This window comes from Neopsephotus bourkii, unplaced genomic scaffold (genome assembly GCF_033783945.1).
Source record: "Neopsephotus bourkii isolate Nb327-2 ecotype Australia unplaced genomic scaffold, CSIRO-AGI_Nbou_v1 NB_162, whole genome shotgun sequence".
NCBI lineage: Eukaryota > Metazoa > Chordata > Aves > Psittaciformes > Psittacidae > Neopsephotus > Neopsephotus bourkii.
Window position 1 is genome coordinate 1 of NW_026900679.1, and position 18,542 is coordinate 18,542.

Consider the following 18,542-nt stretch of genomic DNA (forward strand, 5'->3'; position numbering starts at 1 on the left):
TCTACTCTGTTTTATATCTTTGGGAGATAAGAGAATCGGAGTGTAGGTTGTGGTTTTCAGGTTTTTTCTGTTAATGCTGCTTTGTTTTTGTTTCAACCATATGGAGTAAACTACAACTGCAATATAAAAATAGAGGAGAGAATGATCAGAACAGTTGGACTTGTTGATTTTTATTTTCTCATAATTAACCAAGTCTTGCTTCATTTTATATACCATTTTTTATTGAATTCAATCTGACTAATCTGGAAAATTAATAAAGGTCACACTTTATATCCATTAGTAATGCTTGATATTTCTAAAAGAGAAACTTTCAAATTTGCAAATGTTTATTTAGTTTTCCTGAAAAAACAATGAATTTTGCTTTAGTATTCAAAATTTTCATACTTTGAATTCAATGCAAGTTGGTTCTTTTTAAGCTAAAAAACCCAACTTCAGATATTTTAATGTATTATTATTTTATATTTTTTAGACACATCTATTCTACTGCAAGAACCTGAATCTGAGTTTTTGTTACACTATTTTCTGTCTTTCTCTCTTAGGACTGGATGAAGGCTCTGCAGATATTTTGCAATTTAAGAAAAAACAGTCCAGGGATATCAAATAAACGTCTACGTCAGGTGAAGCAGATACTTGTTTCAAATTGATGATACATCTCAGAACTTCCCTTTCAACAATAGTAAATCCTTCTTGTACTTTCTTTTCTTGGATTTATTCAGTATCTTTGTTAAACCAAATGGAATGACTTCTGCTTTATTATAATATCTATATACATAAGAACAAAATGTTTTTAGACAATTGGCAGATCCTTTGCTAGGTATTAATTTCTGACCACATTTGAGTAAACATGTCAAGAATTCAGTATTTGTATTGTCTTAACTCTTACAGTTGACTATATTTGACAGAATTATGTCACATGTAACCAAAATACTAGCATAACTAATATTATTCATTTTTCAGTGACAAATACATGCTGAACTGTGATTATGCTGTTATTTCTTTTGGTCTCTTGAGAGTACTGTTGTGGCCAGAATTTCTTTCAGATATAAAGGACAGTTAGTCATAAATAGCTACATCAGCAATGATTGAAGAATAATAGGAGTCAAGAATCCCCTCTTTTGATGCTGTGAATGTTGGAAGTAGCTGTTTTATCAGTGTGTGGAAAAATGAATAAATTATTATTATTTTTTAGGAAACACAGAATTATTCTGTTGTCAGCATTAAAGATGATTGAATACTTTTGAAGAACCAAACTAAATTAGGTAAATTGATATATGAACTGGCAGAATAAATTGGGAGACACAAAAGTGAAGCACCTACGGAGTGATCATCTGAACTAATTCTGTACTTTCAAAAGCAAAGAAAGTGTTAGGTTGCATGAAGGAATAGAACAGAAAACAGGTTCTATTTAATATTTATGGTATTCTCATTTAATATACCGTTAGTTTTGATTATCTTATATCAAAATGCGTAAAGGAAATAAGAAAATTATTTTCATTATAGGATGGAATATGTAAAAGAATTTCCAAGTAAATAAGTGTGGGAAGTATTGGACTATCTAGAGAGGTGAAAAGTATAAAAAGCATGAATGATCAAGGTAGATAAAGTGTATAACTATAAAGATCAAAAATTATACTTTCATTATTGTCTTACAGAAATTTTATCAGTTTCAGGGTGTCTTGAACTGTCCTTTGAAACTTCTGGTACTGAATAATTGTATTTAAATGGAATTTTGACCTGATCAAGTATGATATTTTCTGTATTTGTCTAAACCGACTTCAGTTGATATCAGTAGATATTTGATTAAGCTATGAATTGCATACAATTCAGGAATTTGTAAAATAGTAGACTGTTTAAAATTTATTTAATATAAATTATTTCAGAGAATTCTAATTTTCTGGAAATTGATCTTCCAAGTGCTATTATTTTGAGAATCTATAGTATAGATTAATATCTTACTTTTAGCAGGGAGAAAACAGTGTAGTGTATTAAAAAAGGGAATTTTATGTAATCTACTGTTCTTTACAATAGAATAGAATATTTCAGTTGGAAAGGGCCTACAGTGATCATCTAGTCCAACTGTCTGACCACTACAAGGCTGACCAAAAGTTAAAGCATAATATTAAGGGCACTGTCCAAATGCCTCTTAAGCACTGACAGGCTTGGGGCATCAACCTCCTCTCTAGGAAGCCTGTTCCAGTGTCTGACAACCCTCTTGGTAAAGATATTCTTCCTAATGTCAAGTCTGAAACTCCCCTGACACAGCTTTGAACCATTCCAATGCATCCTGCCACCGGATACCAAGGAGAAGAGATCAGCACCTGATCACCTCCACTTCCCCTCCTCAGGAAGCTGTAGAGTGCAATGAGATCACCCTTCAGCCTCCTTTTCTCCAAACTGGACAAACCCAGGGTCCTCAGTCACTCATAGGACATGCTTTGTTGCCCTCTTCTGGATGCATTAATGTAGTTTTTAAAACATGGGGTCCACCACTGCACACAGTACTCAAGGTGAGGCCACACCAATGCTAAATACAGGAGGATCATCACCTCTTTTGACCAGCTGGTCGTACTGTGTTTGATGCACCCCAGGATGTAGTTTGCCCTCCTGGCTGCCAGGGTACACTGCCGACTCATACTGAGCCTAATCTGTTAGGAAAGCACCAAATATGGCATTGTGTTTGGAGTTGCCCATGTCTCTTATTCAAAATACAAGTCTTTGACTTCAGTAGAATTTTCTATACATAGAAAAGATTGTACTTGCAAATCTTAACGTCTCGTAGCGATGGTTTTGAGAGTAAAAAACGAATTAAAATTATGGTGCTGGAAGTTTACTTTCACATTATTTGAGTTGCTCTTGTCACTGGTGCCTCTTAAAATCTTGTCCATTATTCCTGTTCCCTGCTCTTTCTATTAGGAAATTATATTTTGTATTTAATATTTATACCTTAACATTAAGCCTTCACATAGGGGGAAATTCCATTCTTTCTTTAAAAATAAAAAGATTAATTTTGTGTATTTTCTTTAGGTCAGCAGTCTTATTTTACATGTAGAAGAAGCTCATACGCTCCCAGTAAAACATTTTACTAATCCATATTGTAACATCTACCTGAACAGTGTCCAGGTAGCAAAAACACATATCAGGGAAGGGCAAAACCCTGTATGGTCAGAAGAATTTGTCTTTGAGTAAGTCTTAATCTTATTGAATTACTGAATTTCACTTTAAAATTGCATTTCATTTAAGATTCTTTATGCTGTACTGTTTTGCATATGCTTTTAAAAAATATTGTATGCATGGTTATATAGCGGCCATAAATGCATGGGTAGAATCTTATGTATGCATGTAAGTATCTTTGTTAATATAATTGTCTTTGACTGATCATGAGAACTCAGTATTGAAGTAACTTTAGAATAAGTTTAAATGTTGGCCAAGTTTAGTATTAACTGAGGCTTTCTGTCTTTTCCTCTAGTGATCTTTCATCTGATATTAATAGCTTTGAGATAAGTCTTAGCAACAAAACAAAGAAAAGTAAAGATCCAGATATACGTAAGTATTTTTTCTGTAAAAAATGCATTTATATTGCAACAATTTCAGTGCTCTTGTCAAACATTGTCACAAGAAAACTGAGTATATTCTGTGATTACTATACAGCTGTATTAGTATGTTTTGGATATCTGTTACTGACACTAATGTTTTTACAATAAGAACCTGCATGTTTTTTAGTAGTAAAATGCACAGTAATACAATCCTATGTACCTGACGGCTTTTATAGATCTATTCCAGTATGCCTGTTATGTTATACCGTGACCATGTTTACCCACCACCACCACCACCACCCGCCCAAAAAAAAAAAAAGGGAAAGAGAATCTTTCAGGACTAATCTGCTCCATGTAATGTTACATTCCATTAAGTTTATTTCTTTAATCTGTTTTAAGATCAACTGTGTGGGATTAATTGTGTCCTTTTCAGGTTTGTTTTGGGTTTTTTTTCTTTTTTGCTTCCAGTGAGAAAGAGGTGGGAAGGTACTTTCGTCAATTAAAATTGAATAAATAAAAATCATAGAATAGTTAGGGTTGGAAAGGACCTTAATATTGCCTAATTCCAACCCCCCTGCCATGGGCAGGGAAATCACACCCTAAACTATGTCTCCCAATACTCCATCCAACCTGGCCTTGAACACTGCCAGGAATGGAACATTCAAAACTTCTTTGGGCAACCTGTTTCAGTGCCTCACCACCCTCACAGTAAATAATTTCTTCCTTACATCTAACCTAAACTTCCCCTGTTTAAGTTTGAACCTGTTACCCTTTGTCCTGTCACTACAGCCGCTAATGAAGAATCCCTCTCCAGCACCCTCATAGGCCCCTTCTGATACTTGACAGCTTCTATGAGGTCTCCATGCAGCCTTCTCTTCTCCTGGCTGAACAGCCCCAACTTTCTCAGCCTGTCTTCATACAGGAGGTGCTTGAGCCACCTTATCATCCTGGTGGCCCTCCTCTGGACTTGCTCCAACAGCTCCATGTCCTTCTTACATTGAGGACACCAGAACTGAACACATTACTCCAAGTGGGGTCTCACAAGAGCAGAGTAGATGGGCAGGATCACCTCCTTTGACCTTCTGGTCACACTTCTTTTGATGCAGGCCAGGATACAGCTGGCTTTCTCGGTTGCAAGTGCACGCTTCTGGCTCATGTTAAATTTCTCATCAACCAATACCCCCAAGTCCTTCTCCTTAGGGCTGCTCTGAATCTCTTCTCTGCCCAACCTGTAGCTGTGCCTGGGATTGCCCTGACCCAGGTTCTGGACTTTGCACCTGGCTTGGTTGAACTTCATGAGGCTAGCATTGGCCCACCTCTCAAGCATGTCCAAATTCCCCTGGATGGCATCCCTTCCCTCCAGTGTGTCATCAACTGAACCACATAACTTAGTGCCGTAGGCAAACTTCAGTTACAATGTCCATGTCACCAACAAAGATGTTGAACAAGATTGGTCCCAACACTGACCTCTGATTTGGAGAAAACTCCAGGAAGAAAATTGCCAACAAAGTTTTCAAGCTGACAAGCAGGTATTCTTTATTGCGGCGCCGGGAGACTCGGGGGATAGCTCCTCCTAACGTGTGTCCCCCAGTTGCCACACAAGCTGTCCTTTTATAGTCCCTGGGCATACATGCATATTCATGAGGCTACGTATGCATTACATCATTTTCCAGAAAGTTCCCCACTTGCGTACAGAATTGTGGTGGTGGTCTCTGAGGGTCGTTTACTTCTTCCAACAATCTTCATCACTTCTGGCAGCCTTTGAAGCATGCGCAGTAGATGCTCATACCAGTTTAATTGGTTCATTAGCACCAGAGACATAATAATCCTCCTATCCTCCTACTTATTAGTTAGTTTAACTGTAGCCCATCCTGGACACCTGTGGTTCCCAGATACTCCTTATTCCTGTTTCCTGTTCTTCTAGACTGTTTTTCTTAAAACTATATCAACTATAACGATTTATCTTGTGAGAATTCTCAGTATGTTCGCTAGCTGTACTCTATTTTTTTCTCTATGTATCATGCACATAATTTTCCATTGCTACTGTTACAAAGCCATCAAACTTAACATTACTTAAAACTGATTCCAAAGGTTTATATATTTCATTTTATAATTTTGTGCTCCCCCTTGTCTCAAATTTCCCCTTTTTCTTTCCTTTTGCAAATTCTTTTGCAGCACTTTATATACTACCATTGCCGTCTAAAGTATTTTGTAAATAATTTCCCATTTCTACTTGATGCTTGATTTAATTACTTTAATTCTAAAGGTTTCTATATTCCATTTTGTGATTTTCTGCCCCTTTGTCTCACCTCTGAGGGACACCACTCTTTACCAGTTTCCAATTGGACATTGAGCCATTGACACAATTCTGTGTGCGGACATCCAGTGTGACATCTTGACGGTCTGTAGAATAAAATTTGCCTCAGTCCTCTGTTATCCTGTTCTCCCCCCCATTCTATCTGATCTGTGTTCTCAAGAGCTTACTGTCCTGGGTTCATCTGTAACGGTAATTTTTTTCTCCTTCTTAGTAGCTGCTGCAGTACTGTTTTTTTTTACTTTAGCCTGAGAACAACTCTGATTGATAGCACACTGATGTTTTTAGTTTTTGCTAAGTAATGTTTCCTCTGATCAAGGACTTTTAGTCTCATTGTCTGCCAGGGAGAAGGGGCACAAGAAGCCAGAAGGAAACAAAGACAGGACACCTGACCCAAACTAACCAAAGGGGTATTCCATACCACAACCTGTCATGCCCAGTATATAAAGTGGGGGGAGTTACCCAGAAGGCCCAGATTTCTGCTTGGGTCAGGCTGGGTATCGGTCGCAGGTGGTGAGCAATTGTATTCTCTTCCCTTGTTGTTTCCCTTATCATTATTATTATTGGTGGTAGCAGTAGTAGTTTTGCATTATACCTTAGTTACTGGACTGTTCTTATCTCAACCTGTGGGATTTACATTCTTTTGATTCTCCTCCCCATCCCTCCAGGAACAGGGGGAGAGAAGGGGGGAGTGAGCGAGTGGGTGCGTGCCCAGTTACCAGCTGGGCTTAAACCACAACAATTACTTTCCTTGTTCAGCTGTTTTGCTTCTATTTTTCTGTTATAGCAAACTACTAGCAAGATGGTAAGACATATCAACTTTCCAAACAAAAAAACCACAAACCCAACAAAAAACCCCACAAACCCCCAAAGTTGACCCAAACCAAAAAAATTCTCCCCCAAAACCCCACACCTGGATTCTGAGCCACACAATGTTGTTTTCTTTGCTTTCAAGGTATTTCATTTCCCACCATACTTGTCATTTAACTTCAGCCCTTTGCCTCCTTTCTATTGCCTGCAATGCAAACCCACGCCCCACCCCTCCCCCACACAAGATTTGTTCCAAGTACTTTTCTGTTGTTTTCAGACCTGTCCCATGCTTTATATTTCAGCTTCAGTTTTCAGGAGTCTGAAAGCATTTAAGAGATAATCTGTCAATATACTTCATGGCACAAATTTTGATTCTTTTTATTAATACTCTTGCTGAAACAAGGTGATGTGCTGAAAACAGACTTTTTTATTCAATAATAGCACTGTTTTGCTGGACATAACCTACATAACCATGCCTTTTTTCCTAAAGTTTTTATGCGTTGCAAATTCAGCCGATTACAGAAAGGACATGCAACAGACGAGTGGTTTCAGCTCAGTTCCTATATGCCACTGAAGGGTACTGAGCCAGGATCTTTGCGTGTTCGAGCACGGTATTCTATGGAGAAGATCATGCCAGAAGAGGAGTACTGTGAGTTTAAAGAGGTATTAAATTTATTTCCTCAGTTTTTCTGTCAAAATTAATTTTCTTTGTTGATTGAGAGAGATTTCAATAACACTAATAAATGTCGCTAATTAGTATTTGTAGTGACTGTTATGTTAGGACACATTTCTGAACATTATTCGTGTTTTTTTCAGCTTATACTCCAGAAAGAGATGCATGTAGTCTATGCCTTATCACATGTTTGTGGACAGGATAGAACACTGTTGGCTGGCATTTTATTGAAGATTTTTCTTCATGAAAAGCTTGAGTCACTATTGTTACGAACACTAAATGACAGGGAAATAAGCATGGAAGGTACTGTTCCAATTGCACTAACATTTACTGAAGTTCTGGGAAGGGCTTCTACATCTTTGTTTCTGCTTCCTTCCTTAATTACATCATATATCAAACTATGAACACAGCGTGTTTTTTCCTCTGCTTTTTGTTGTCTCATTTTCCCATCTTTTCACTTTATTTTTTTCAGATGAAGCTACTACTTTGTTTCGTGCCACCACTTTAGCAAGTACACTAATGGAGCAATATATGAAAACCACAGCAACACGTTTTGTTCACCATGCACTGAAAGACAGTATATTAAAGATAATGGAGAGCAAGCAGTCCTGTGAGGTGATACCTTGAAATATTTTTTATTTTGATTTGTTGAAATGATGATCTACCTATTGTTTTATTTGGAAGCATTTATTAATCCTTCAGAAATAATTTCAATAATGGAACTGAACTGATTATGAGTTTTTTCTAAACGTTACCTTAAACAATGTTCATAGCATCACTTTTAAATATGTGTTTAGAATAAAATTTCTTTAAATTATGTGTTTATTCTTTAGCAATTGTAGGTTCTTTGCAGCAGTTACTGAATGGTCTACCCTAAATAACTTGTGTTAAGCTCGATATACTAAAGTCAATGTCTGAACTTAGTTTCATTTTAAAACTCCCTTACCTTAAGTGCTTGTGTTAGATCCTATATTTATTTCTAAAATGACCGTCCTGACTTCTGTTCCACTTGAACTTAATTATGGAAAGGTGGGGGGAGGGTGTCCTCAGAAGACTAGATTATAAGATATGAAAATATATGTACTTAAAAAAAGATGGGCAGTTATGGATAGTGTTAAATGTCTGTGCTGTTAAAATCAGTGCACTAGAACTTAAAAACATTGCTTTTTCACATTAGTTTCCTGGCTAGCCCTTGAAGCAGATTTGTATTTTCTGTACAATTCTGAGATTTGTACAGCAGTGGAAGATTTATTTTGAAATAGCATTCGGTGTCTAATATTATAAAATTATGCATGTAGTTCTGTTCAAGAGAAGAAACAGTATTTTTTCCTTTTGGTTTTAGTTAAATCCCTCGAAATTAGAAAAAAATGAAGATATAAACATTAATTTGGCACATCTACTCAGTATACTTTCAGAATTGTTGGAAAAAATATTCATGGCTGCAGAGATACTACCTCCGTAAGTTTGCAATCTGTTCAAATTTGCACTTGAAAATTCCTGTTTGTGTGATTTACATTGCACCATGAAATGGTGTTCTTATTGGTTTACCTTATACTAATCAGTCTTAAGATTAATTTCTTTAGGGTTGTTCTATGTACAGAGAAAAAAAAACAAACACCAAAAAAGCAAAACATCAACACTTGAATGAACTGTGCTTTTTGCACGTGTGGTGGGTTGACATTGTCTGGATGCCAGGTGCCCACCAAAGATGCTCTATCACTCCCCTCCTCACCTGGACAGGGGATAGAAAACATAATGAAAAGCTCATGGGTTGAGATATGAACAGGGGGAGATCACTCACCAATTACTGTCATGGGCAAAGCAGGGAATTAATTTGGGGGAATTAGTTTAATTTATTGCAAATCAAATTGGAGCAGGGTAATGAGAAATAAGAACAAATCTTAAAACACCTTCCCCCTATTTCTCCCTTCTTCATGGTCTCACCTTCACTCCCAATTTTCTCTACCTCTTCCCTGCCCCAAGTGGTGCAGGGGGGACAGGAAATGGGCGTTGCGGTCAGTTCATCACATGTTGTCACTGCCGCTCCTTCCTCCTCGCATTCTTCCCCTGCTCCAGTGTGTGTGGTCCCTCCCATGGGAGACTGTTCTTCATGAACTTCTCCAGTGTGGGTGGTCCCTCCCATGGGAGACTGTTCTTCATGAACTTCTCCAGTGTGGGTCCTTCCCACAGTCTGCACTTCTTCACAAACTGCTCCAGCGTGGGTTCTTTCCACAGGGTGCAGTCCTTTGGGAACAGACTGCTCCAGCATGTGTCCCCCACAGGGCCACAGCTCCTGGAAGAAAACTTGCCCCAGCATGGGCTCCTCTCTCCATGGGATCACAGGTCCTGCCAGGAGCCTGCTCCAGCATGGGCTGATCCTCCTTCTGATCCTAGTGAAGGGAGTTCTGGTTTGCAGTCACAGGAGCTGGATAATTAATGCTCCAACCAAGAAGGGAAGGATCCTTCCTCTGGCCAGTCAGAGGAAAGGGACAACCAGGTTTATTGGACTGTGTGGATTCGATGCCCTGGCACATCAGACCCATGGGAATATAAGGCTTTGGTGGACATGGGTGCACAGTGTAGCCTAATGCCATTAGGGTCCAAGGGGGTAGAACCCATCCGGATTTCTGGAGTGACAAGGGGATCCCAGCAGTTACCTGTGTTGAAGGCTGTGATGGGCTTACAGGGGACAAGTGGTAGAAGCACCCTATTGTGATTGGCCTGGAGGCTCCATGTATCTTTGGCATAAGCTATTTCAGGACAGGGTACTTCAAGAACTCCAAAAAGCAGGCCTTTGTTGTAGCAGACATGGATTCAGAGAAGATTAAACAGCTGTCTACCTTGCCCAACCTCTTGCAGGACCCTTTCTGTTGTGAGGTTGCTGTAGGTTGAAGAGCAGCAGGTATTAACTGCTACCATAACATTGAACCAGCAGTAATAACACAACAACCAAGACTCTCTGGTTCCCCTCCATGAATTGATTCATCAACTGGAGAGTCAAGGAATGATCAGCAAGACTCAATCACCATTGAATAGTTCCATATAGCCTGCAAAAGTCTGATGGAGGGTGGAGACTAACAGTGGACTATTGTAGCCTGAATGAAATCATGTCATAGTTGAGTGTAGCTGTACTGAACATGGAAGAACTCCAGTATGAGCTGGAGTCAAAGTGACTGGTAAGTCCATACCAGAGCAGGTATACCCCCAAAGGGACTGCAGCCCATGGAGGATTCATGCTGGAGCAGGGGGCAAGGGGAGGAGTTCATTGCAATGTTAAACTCTATAGCCTGGTCCAAAAAGACCAGGGGTGAAGACTGTAATGGATATGTTTAAATGATGATTTGAGTTGTATGCTATAAGAAATACTATAACAGGGACCACCTGAACTAATGGTGGATGAGCTCTGCAAGAAGCTGGGCAAGTGCAGCAGTGACCCATTCTGAACTGGCTTTGATGCCCAATGACTCCACACAACGCACCACCTCTTCTGTCCTGAGTGACCACCATAACAAATGGAGCCCAAGTTACAGATTAAATTAATTCAATGAACATTTTATGGACACTGGGGGGGGGCATGGACTAAGGGAATGATATATGTATGTATACTAAAGGATGGGAAGGGGGTGGGGGTTATTAATGATGATGTACTGGATAGTGTAGGACCCAAGCATGATGCAAACGGTATGGAATAAGGGGTGGAGATTTGTACTGGGTTTGGTTGGGATGGAGTTAATTTTCTTCATAGCAATCTGTATGGTGCTGTGTTTTATAGATTTGTGAGTAAACCAGTGTTGATAATATACCCATGTTTTGGCTGAACAGTGCTTGCACAGTGTTGAGGGTTGTTTTTTCTCCTCCCCCCCTCCCAGCAAGCAGGCTGGAGGTAGGCAAGAAGTTGGGAGGGGACAGAGCTGTCCCAGCTCTGTCCCCAACTGACCTAAGGGATATTCTATATGATATGATGTTGTGTTCTGCAATAAAATTGCAGGAAATTAAGGATGAAGGGAGGGTATGGGATGACATTTGGAGTTATGGTGTTTATCTTCCCAAGTAACCATTATACGTGATGAAGCCCTACTTTCCTGGAGATAGCTGAACACCTGCCTGTCAATGGGAAGTAGTGAATGAATTCCTTATTTTGTTTGTGTGCACAGCTTTTGCTTTTCCTATGAAACTGCCTTTATCTCAACCCACGAGTTTTCTCACTTTTAGCCTTCTGATTCTCTCCCCAATCATGATGAGGGAAAGTGAGCAAGTGATGACTGGGTGAGGCTTAGCTGCTGGTTGGGGTCAACCCAACACAGAATGGCAGATTAACACCGAAAATTCTTCTGGGTCAGTGATGGCAAGGTTAGCATTAAAATCTTCAGTCTTTTAAGTATATGGTCCATGTCTTAACATTTTCTGAAATACACCAGAATACTCCCATTTTCTGATAGGAGAGGACTATTTCATAACTACACCTAACCTGTATTTATGGATGCACAAGTTGTTATTTGTTCAGTTAAAAAGTGGGGGGGGGGAAGCCACCAAAATTTTTTTTTTCATTTTTTAAAAGGAAACACCACCTAAGTAATAGGAAAAAACTATCATAAAGCATTTAACACACATGTGAATTATCATAATTTTACCTGCACAAATAGAATAGTGTATTAGTCAAGGACTTTCTTTGCCATTGGTAAATGGACTCTCATAGCAGGTTTTAAAATAATTTAAAGATTATGTCTGAATCATAATTTTAGTATTGATAATAGTTCTGCATTAAGCAGGAGGTTGGACTAGATCCTTTCTGACCATTTTTTTTTTCAATGAAGGGATTTAATAAAATTATTAATTAGCTATTATTTTTACAGGACATTGAGATATATTTACGGATGCTTGCAAAAGTCTGTTCAAAGCAAGTGGCCAGCTAATACCACAATGAGAACAAGAGTTGTTAGGTAAGTTACTTGTCACTTTATTCTATGTTGAAAATAATCTTTTAATGTCTTATTACTGTCATACTTCAGTGTCCTTATCTATTTTTTTCTTTTAGTGCCAAAACTTTATAGTACCTTATATAGGTTACAAGAATATGTAACGTTATTATGGTACTGTGTCATGATATCCCAATTAAGGATTGAGAGCTTTCTAGATTCTTAGTCATGCTGTTGGAGCCTTGCTAGGGGTGTATTATAGAGGTCAGTATAGCAATACTTAGTAGCTTTAACTTTGAATTTTTTTAAGTTTTACATGCTAATCTAAAATAATGATTTCCTTTTTCATCTTGGGAAAGAGAAAAAGTTCTCTCAAAGTGTTAGTTAACCTTTGTGATACCCCTGGAGAGCAGTGACCTCTGAAGACAATGTTCCTGTCATGCCATCTGGGAGGACCATGCCTTATCCAGGGACTCCGATGTAGTATGTTGTCGTGGTTTAAGTCCAGCCTGTAACTCAGAACCATGCAGCTGCTCACTCATTCCCCCCCTTCTTCCTTCCCCCACTCTTTTGATGGGAGAATCAAAATAATGAGGAGAATTGAAAGAATGTAAATCCCATGGGTTGAGATAAGAACAGTCCAGTAACTAAGGTATAATACAAAACAGCTACTACTAGCACCAATGATAATCATGATAAGGGTAATAACAAGGGGAGAAAATATAAAACTAAAAGGGGAAAAGAAAACAATAAACACAAGTGATGCACAATACAATTGCTCACCACCTGCCAACCAATACCCAGCCCAAACCAAGCAGCAATCTGGGCCTTCCAGGTAACTCCCCCCAGCTGATAAACACTAAAACAGCAAATACTGGCTGCAAGTAAGGTGTGACATGCTGAAACTCTGAGACCAAGCACAACAACTCTGAGAGAAAATAAATCAACATTGTGACAAGTGACTATTAATCCAAAACAATGAATGCTTATCACAAATATGATTAGACACACTCTGCTCAGATCTGTCGTTATCTCAACCCTTCCAGCCCCACATTGGCCACCAAAAAGAACTGTTGTGATTTAAGCCCAGCCGGTAACTCAAAACCATGCAGCCACTCACTCACTTCCCTCAGTTTTGAGTGGTTTTGAGTTACTGGCTGGGCTTAAATCATGACATATGTGTTAATTATTGGAAAAATCTTACACATGCTAAGATGAATGTCCTTTAAAATGCAGATATAACATGTTAAGGAAATTAACACCTTCTCAGAAAGGTGATTGGACTGTCATTAGATTTCAATGAGGTACTGTCTGCATTGGATTGTATAGTTCTGCATTAGTGAAGATTCCCAGTGCTGACCACTCAGAATCACCACACGGTGTTAATTTCTGAAAATATGTATCTCTATGCTGTCCCAGTTTTGTTTCATTTCTCTGCTCCAGCCCAATCATGTTGAAACATTCCATAGCCTCTTTAAAAATGTTGCAGGCTACTGAACCTGTCTCCTCTAGACTAGCACTGATTACAAAAACTCCAGTCTGCTTTAAAAAATCAATCGAATAAATAGTTCTTCCTTTAACACTATCAGTTGCCAGTACAGGTAAAAAAAGTCTTTAACAAAAATCAGGCCTTCACACTGTTGTTCTAAATTATATTGGAGGTTTAAGGGTATCAAAGCCACATCTCTCCTACATTTGCTTTACCTGTTTTTTGCAAGCGTAGATTGCTGGTAGACCAGTATCTGGCACTGATATGATTTCCTGAGGTTAATCTCCCATTGAGCAGTGTCTTCCAGATGATTTATCATTGACTTTCGTTTATCACTTTGGCTGGAGACAGAAATTAAGACATGGATGCTCTTTCCCCCCCCCCTTGTTTCAGTAAATGTTATTGTAATTAATACAGTGCCTTCCATGATTATTTCCCTGTCATTTAGTGTTTGTAACAATAGTGACTCAAGATTTTCTTGAAAAAATATCTTCAATAAAATGCCAGCCAACAGTGTTATGCAGGAGTTTTGCCTTCAGATTGAGGCTGCTCTTATCAGAGGTGTTGGGGCTAGCCTATTACAAGTGTGTAGAACTTAGAAGCAAATCTTTCTGTTCCTCCCCATCTCTGAAGAGCCACATGGCTTTCCTTAAGTGAATACAGCTGGCATTCACAGTTTTCCTGGGGTCTCTGCTGGATAACATAAATATTGGTCCCTTTCATCATCTTAGCCTTCATAAGTGGATACTTGTGATTTGTTTCTAGAGTACAGGGGGTTTTGCAGCCTACAGTGAAGAATATTATCTTTTATTGCACTAGTTTTGGTCCAAGAATGATTGCATATTCAAAGACAAGTTTTTAAGTTGTCTGGGTAGCTTCTATTCTGTATCATTCTGAAATTGCTGCCATTTCTGTCTGGTTGTAAAAATCCATGCATAGGTATTGACTCATTCTTATTTTATACAGTTTGACCAGTGTAAGAATCATCAACTCTTCTGTATCTGCGAGGTCCATCTTAGGTCCATACCCCAGTTGTCTTCAAGTTCAGGCTGTCTACAAGAGAAACTGATATATGTGCCATGACTTCAAAATTATTTACTTCCTCATAACTTTAAGTTAATCTCAAAAAATATTTTTATTTCACATTGGGCCAGGAGTGTTTTGTCAGACCATAATCCATGGTTCTTGGAGAAATAAGAAACTTCTATAACAGTATATATTGGAAATCAAGAGTTTGGATACATGAAAGGTGTATTAACCTCACTGCTACATGTGGCACTTCCAATTAATAATAGAATCATAGAATAGTTAGGGTTGGAAAGGACCTGAAGATCATCAAGTTCCAACCCCCCTGCCATGGCCAGGGACACCTCGCACTAAACCAATAATGTCACTGTATACTTAACAAGCAAGGTAATGCAAGGTCCACTTTTGCAAGTGGTCAGGCTTTGGTATTGCAGTACTGAAAAGACAGTCTGCTGGTAGTGTCCACACACTGACCAAAATGAGAGGTGAGTTAAATTGCTTTAGTTGGTCCATATGTGACTTTATTTTGTAGCATTCTTACAGAATTATGGTTAACCTCAGATGGATACCTTTTTGCTTCAGCTGTCAACAGAAATTTAGATTTTTCTCATGCTAAACTGAAGGCTATTTTGGGTTTCTGTTTAATAAGTTCCTAGTTCTGCAGTCAAACTGAGTGCTATTCCCTATCTTTCTAGATTGTCTGGGTGACTTTCTGTGAGGAAAGTAGCTGATCTAGTATTATTCTTCTAGGATAATAGTGTTCTGTTATCAGGATATGTATCAGTCCAAGCTGAACTAAGTCTAAGAGAGGCTCCATTCTGACTGTGCACTCTTTCTCTCCATATGTTGGCTTGGGGAAGCCATTGGCTGCAGGATGAATTATTTGCTGTAGTGGGCAGTGGAACACTTGTGGAAGGCAGGAGATTAAGTGTTCCTCATTTTTAAAGCTAGTGTGGTCTTGGACAACAGGCTTCAATATGGCTTTACAGTTAAGCTTTTCCCAGGTGGTTTCAGAGGTTCACTTTAATTGGGAAATCAATATGCCTGGGTTGGCTTTTTTTCTGTTTTTATCATAGTTGAAATCATAACGAGACATTCTTAATTAAGAATGCATTCTTAAACATTCACAGAACACAGGCTGGTTGGTTGTCATCTGTCTCACAAAGATTTCCACACTGACTTAAATGCTTAAAGACTAAATTAATTCTTTAACTTTATTATTGAACAGAACAATTTATTTTTTTTTTCATTTCAGCGGCTTTGTTTTTCTTCGATTGATTTGTCCTGCTATCCTGAATCCAAGGATGTTTAATATAATCTCAGGTGACTATGCTTCAGACTGAATTCATACTTTATATAGTAATAGACATGAACTTACTTTAGTGCCTAATTTAGCAAAATATGAAGTCTTTTGAACACTATGTCCAAAGTCATGTTATCCATATCAACTGATTCGCTTTCTCTGTAAAGAAGACAGCATACAGTTTTCACCCTCAAGGGTTAGACAGTGTTTATTCCCAATGTCTGTTTTTCAAGTAAAAAAAAAAAAAGAATAATGTTAAAGAAAAGTTTCATGCAGAAAATTTTTGTGGGTTAACCCCAGTGAGCAGATAAAGCTCCACACAGTTGCTTGCTCACTTCCCTCCTCACCCTCAGTGGGATGGGGGAAGAGGAAAGGAAGAATAAGAACAAGAAAACTTAAGGGTCAAGATAAAACAAACAAAAATTAAATAATTGTTTAATAAGTGAAAGATAAATGGAACAGAACAAAGCAAGTGATGCAAAGGCAATCATGCCACCTTCCACGGGTAGACCAATGCCCAGCCAGTTCCTGAGAAAAAGATGGATAGCATCCATAAACCCCCTCTTTTCCCTTTTATTGCTGACCATGAAGTTATATGTATGGAATATCTCTTTGGTTATTTTGGGTCATCTTCTGAGTTGTGTCCCCTCCCAGCCTATTGCACACCTCCCAGTGTATTGACTGGGGAGGCATTCATGCTGATATCAGAGAGCATTCCTCTAAGCAGTTCTTAGGTGAGATTGGGTGTTGGCACGCATCCGGGACTACAACTGACACAGTTGATGTGGGGCGTTGTTGTAAAGCTTTAACAGTGAGGGCATGAATTATTCCATGGCAGTTGGCTTAAGCACCTAGAAATGTTTCTGAGCATTTTAACTTACAGATATAGCTGAGGTCTTACAGATACAACTAGTATGTGTGTTACTGTTGTGTTAGACATAAGGCTGTGTTGATGGGATTTCAGATCAAGGTAAGGACAGGAAGAAACCACTCACCAATTACTGTCACAGACAAAACAGACTAAATTCAGGGAAGTTAGTTTAATTTATTGCAAATCAAATCAGAGTGGGATAATGAGAAATAAAACCTAAATTTAAAATACCTTCCCTCCACCCCTCCCTTCTTCTCAGGCTCAACTTCATTTCCAATTTTTTCTACTTCATCTCCCTCCCAAGCAGATTGGAGGGGACAGGGAATGGGGGTTGCGGTTAGTTCATCACACATTGTCTCTGCCACTCCTTCCTCCTCAGGGGCAGAACTCCTCACACTCTTCCCCTTTGGAAGAGGGCATTTGGTTTGCACTAGCCATTGTTGTTCCTCCTTCCATCCCTAACACTTTCTCAATTTTACCTGCAAAATCTTGGTTTGGAAATCAGAAGAAACCGAAATCATTTGTGTCAGAAACTACCTGGGAGAAAATCTTTTCCTTTTTTGCCTTTATAGGCAGCTTTTCAGACAACATAAGTTTTCTGTCCTCTCTCTTTAAGCTCTACTAAATGAGAAGGCCTGAGTGAGTGAAAAAAAAATAAAATCTTTCTCTTTTAATAATTTTCATGCCCTTTTTGGTGAAAGCATTAAAGAACCTGGTCCTGTATATAGTGATCCTTTCTTTAGTATTTTTATCATCTTCAGATTTATGAGTTACATATTTTCTAACTTGAGGACTGCACTGACACCACTGTATCTTCAGCTGTAAATGGAGTTGTTATCCATAAATTTCTGTAATCCCTTTTAAGCTTGTCTATAAGTGCTAGTCCTGTATAGAAGTTCAGATAATATTCTTCACTTTTGCTAAGGTAAATTTATGGACTTTATATAGGTATCTTAGAGCTGTTAAAAATAAAAAAGAAAAGGAAGGGGGCCCTCTTTATTTTGGAGCAAAGCTTTTAACATGCTTCCTTGCTGTAATGGGGTGGGGAGGGGAAATATTCTGAAGGCTGGGTGTGGAGGTAGACTACGATTTCAGCAGCAATGAGCCCATCCTACCACCTCAATGACTGTTCTCAAAAATCTTTACTGAAAAGAAGTCCTTTGTTTCAACCTTCTTAGTTGATTTTTTTTAAAAGAATACATTTCTTTAGATCAGTTCACTTCACCTGAACTTCCAAATCCTAAGACTAATGTTTTCAGCATTGCATCTTCAAAGGGATGTATAGTACTAAGCACTAGATACTATGAACAACTGACATTAGATGTATGATTAGTGCCTCAGTCTAAGCTCCACCTATGCCTAAAAAGTTGGAACCTATTTTTTAATTAATTGCAATGCTGATTGGGAAAGGGGGCATAAAGACAGAAGAACAAAACATACAGATAGACAGCATTCTCATGAAGCACTGTGAAATTTAGAGTGTATATAATAACCATGTCAATTTTGGAACACTTAAATGGCCTGCAAGTGGAAAGCCAGATTTTACCATAATTATTTAAAAACAAACCAAAACCCCCTATGCTGGACACTAATCTCTTAACTGAAAC

The 18,542-nt window shown here is 38.5% G+C and overlaps 1 protein-coding gene across 1 annotated transcript; it reads left to right on the plus strand.

Annotated features, from left to right (window-relative positions):
• The first annotated feature begins 467 nt into the window (after positions 1 to 467).
• LOC133221232 (ras GTPase-activating protein 1-like) lies at positions 468 to 16,104 on the plus strand. The gene is made up of 9 exons (XM_061369943.1): positions 468 to 617; positions 3,025 to 3,182; positions 3,467 to 3,543; positions 7,148 to 7,320; positions 7,474 to 7,633; positions 7,803 to 7,945; positions 8,673 to 8,788; positions 12,184 to 12,270; positions 16,017 to 16,104. The coding sequence occupies exons 1-9, from the start codon at positions 546 to 548 to the stop codon at positions 16,102 to 16,104; spliced, it is 1,074 nt and encodes a 357-aa protein (XP_061225927.1). The 5' UTR covers positions 468 to 545.
• Positions 16,105 to 18,542: the final 2,438 nt, after the last annotated feature.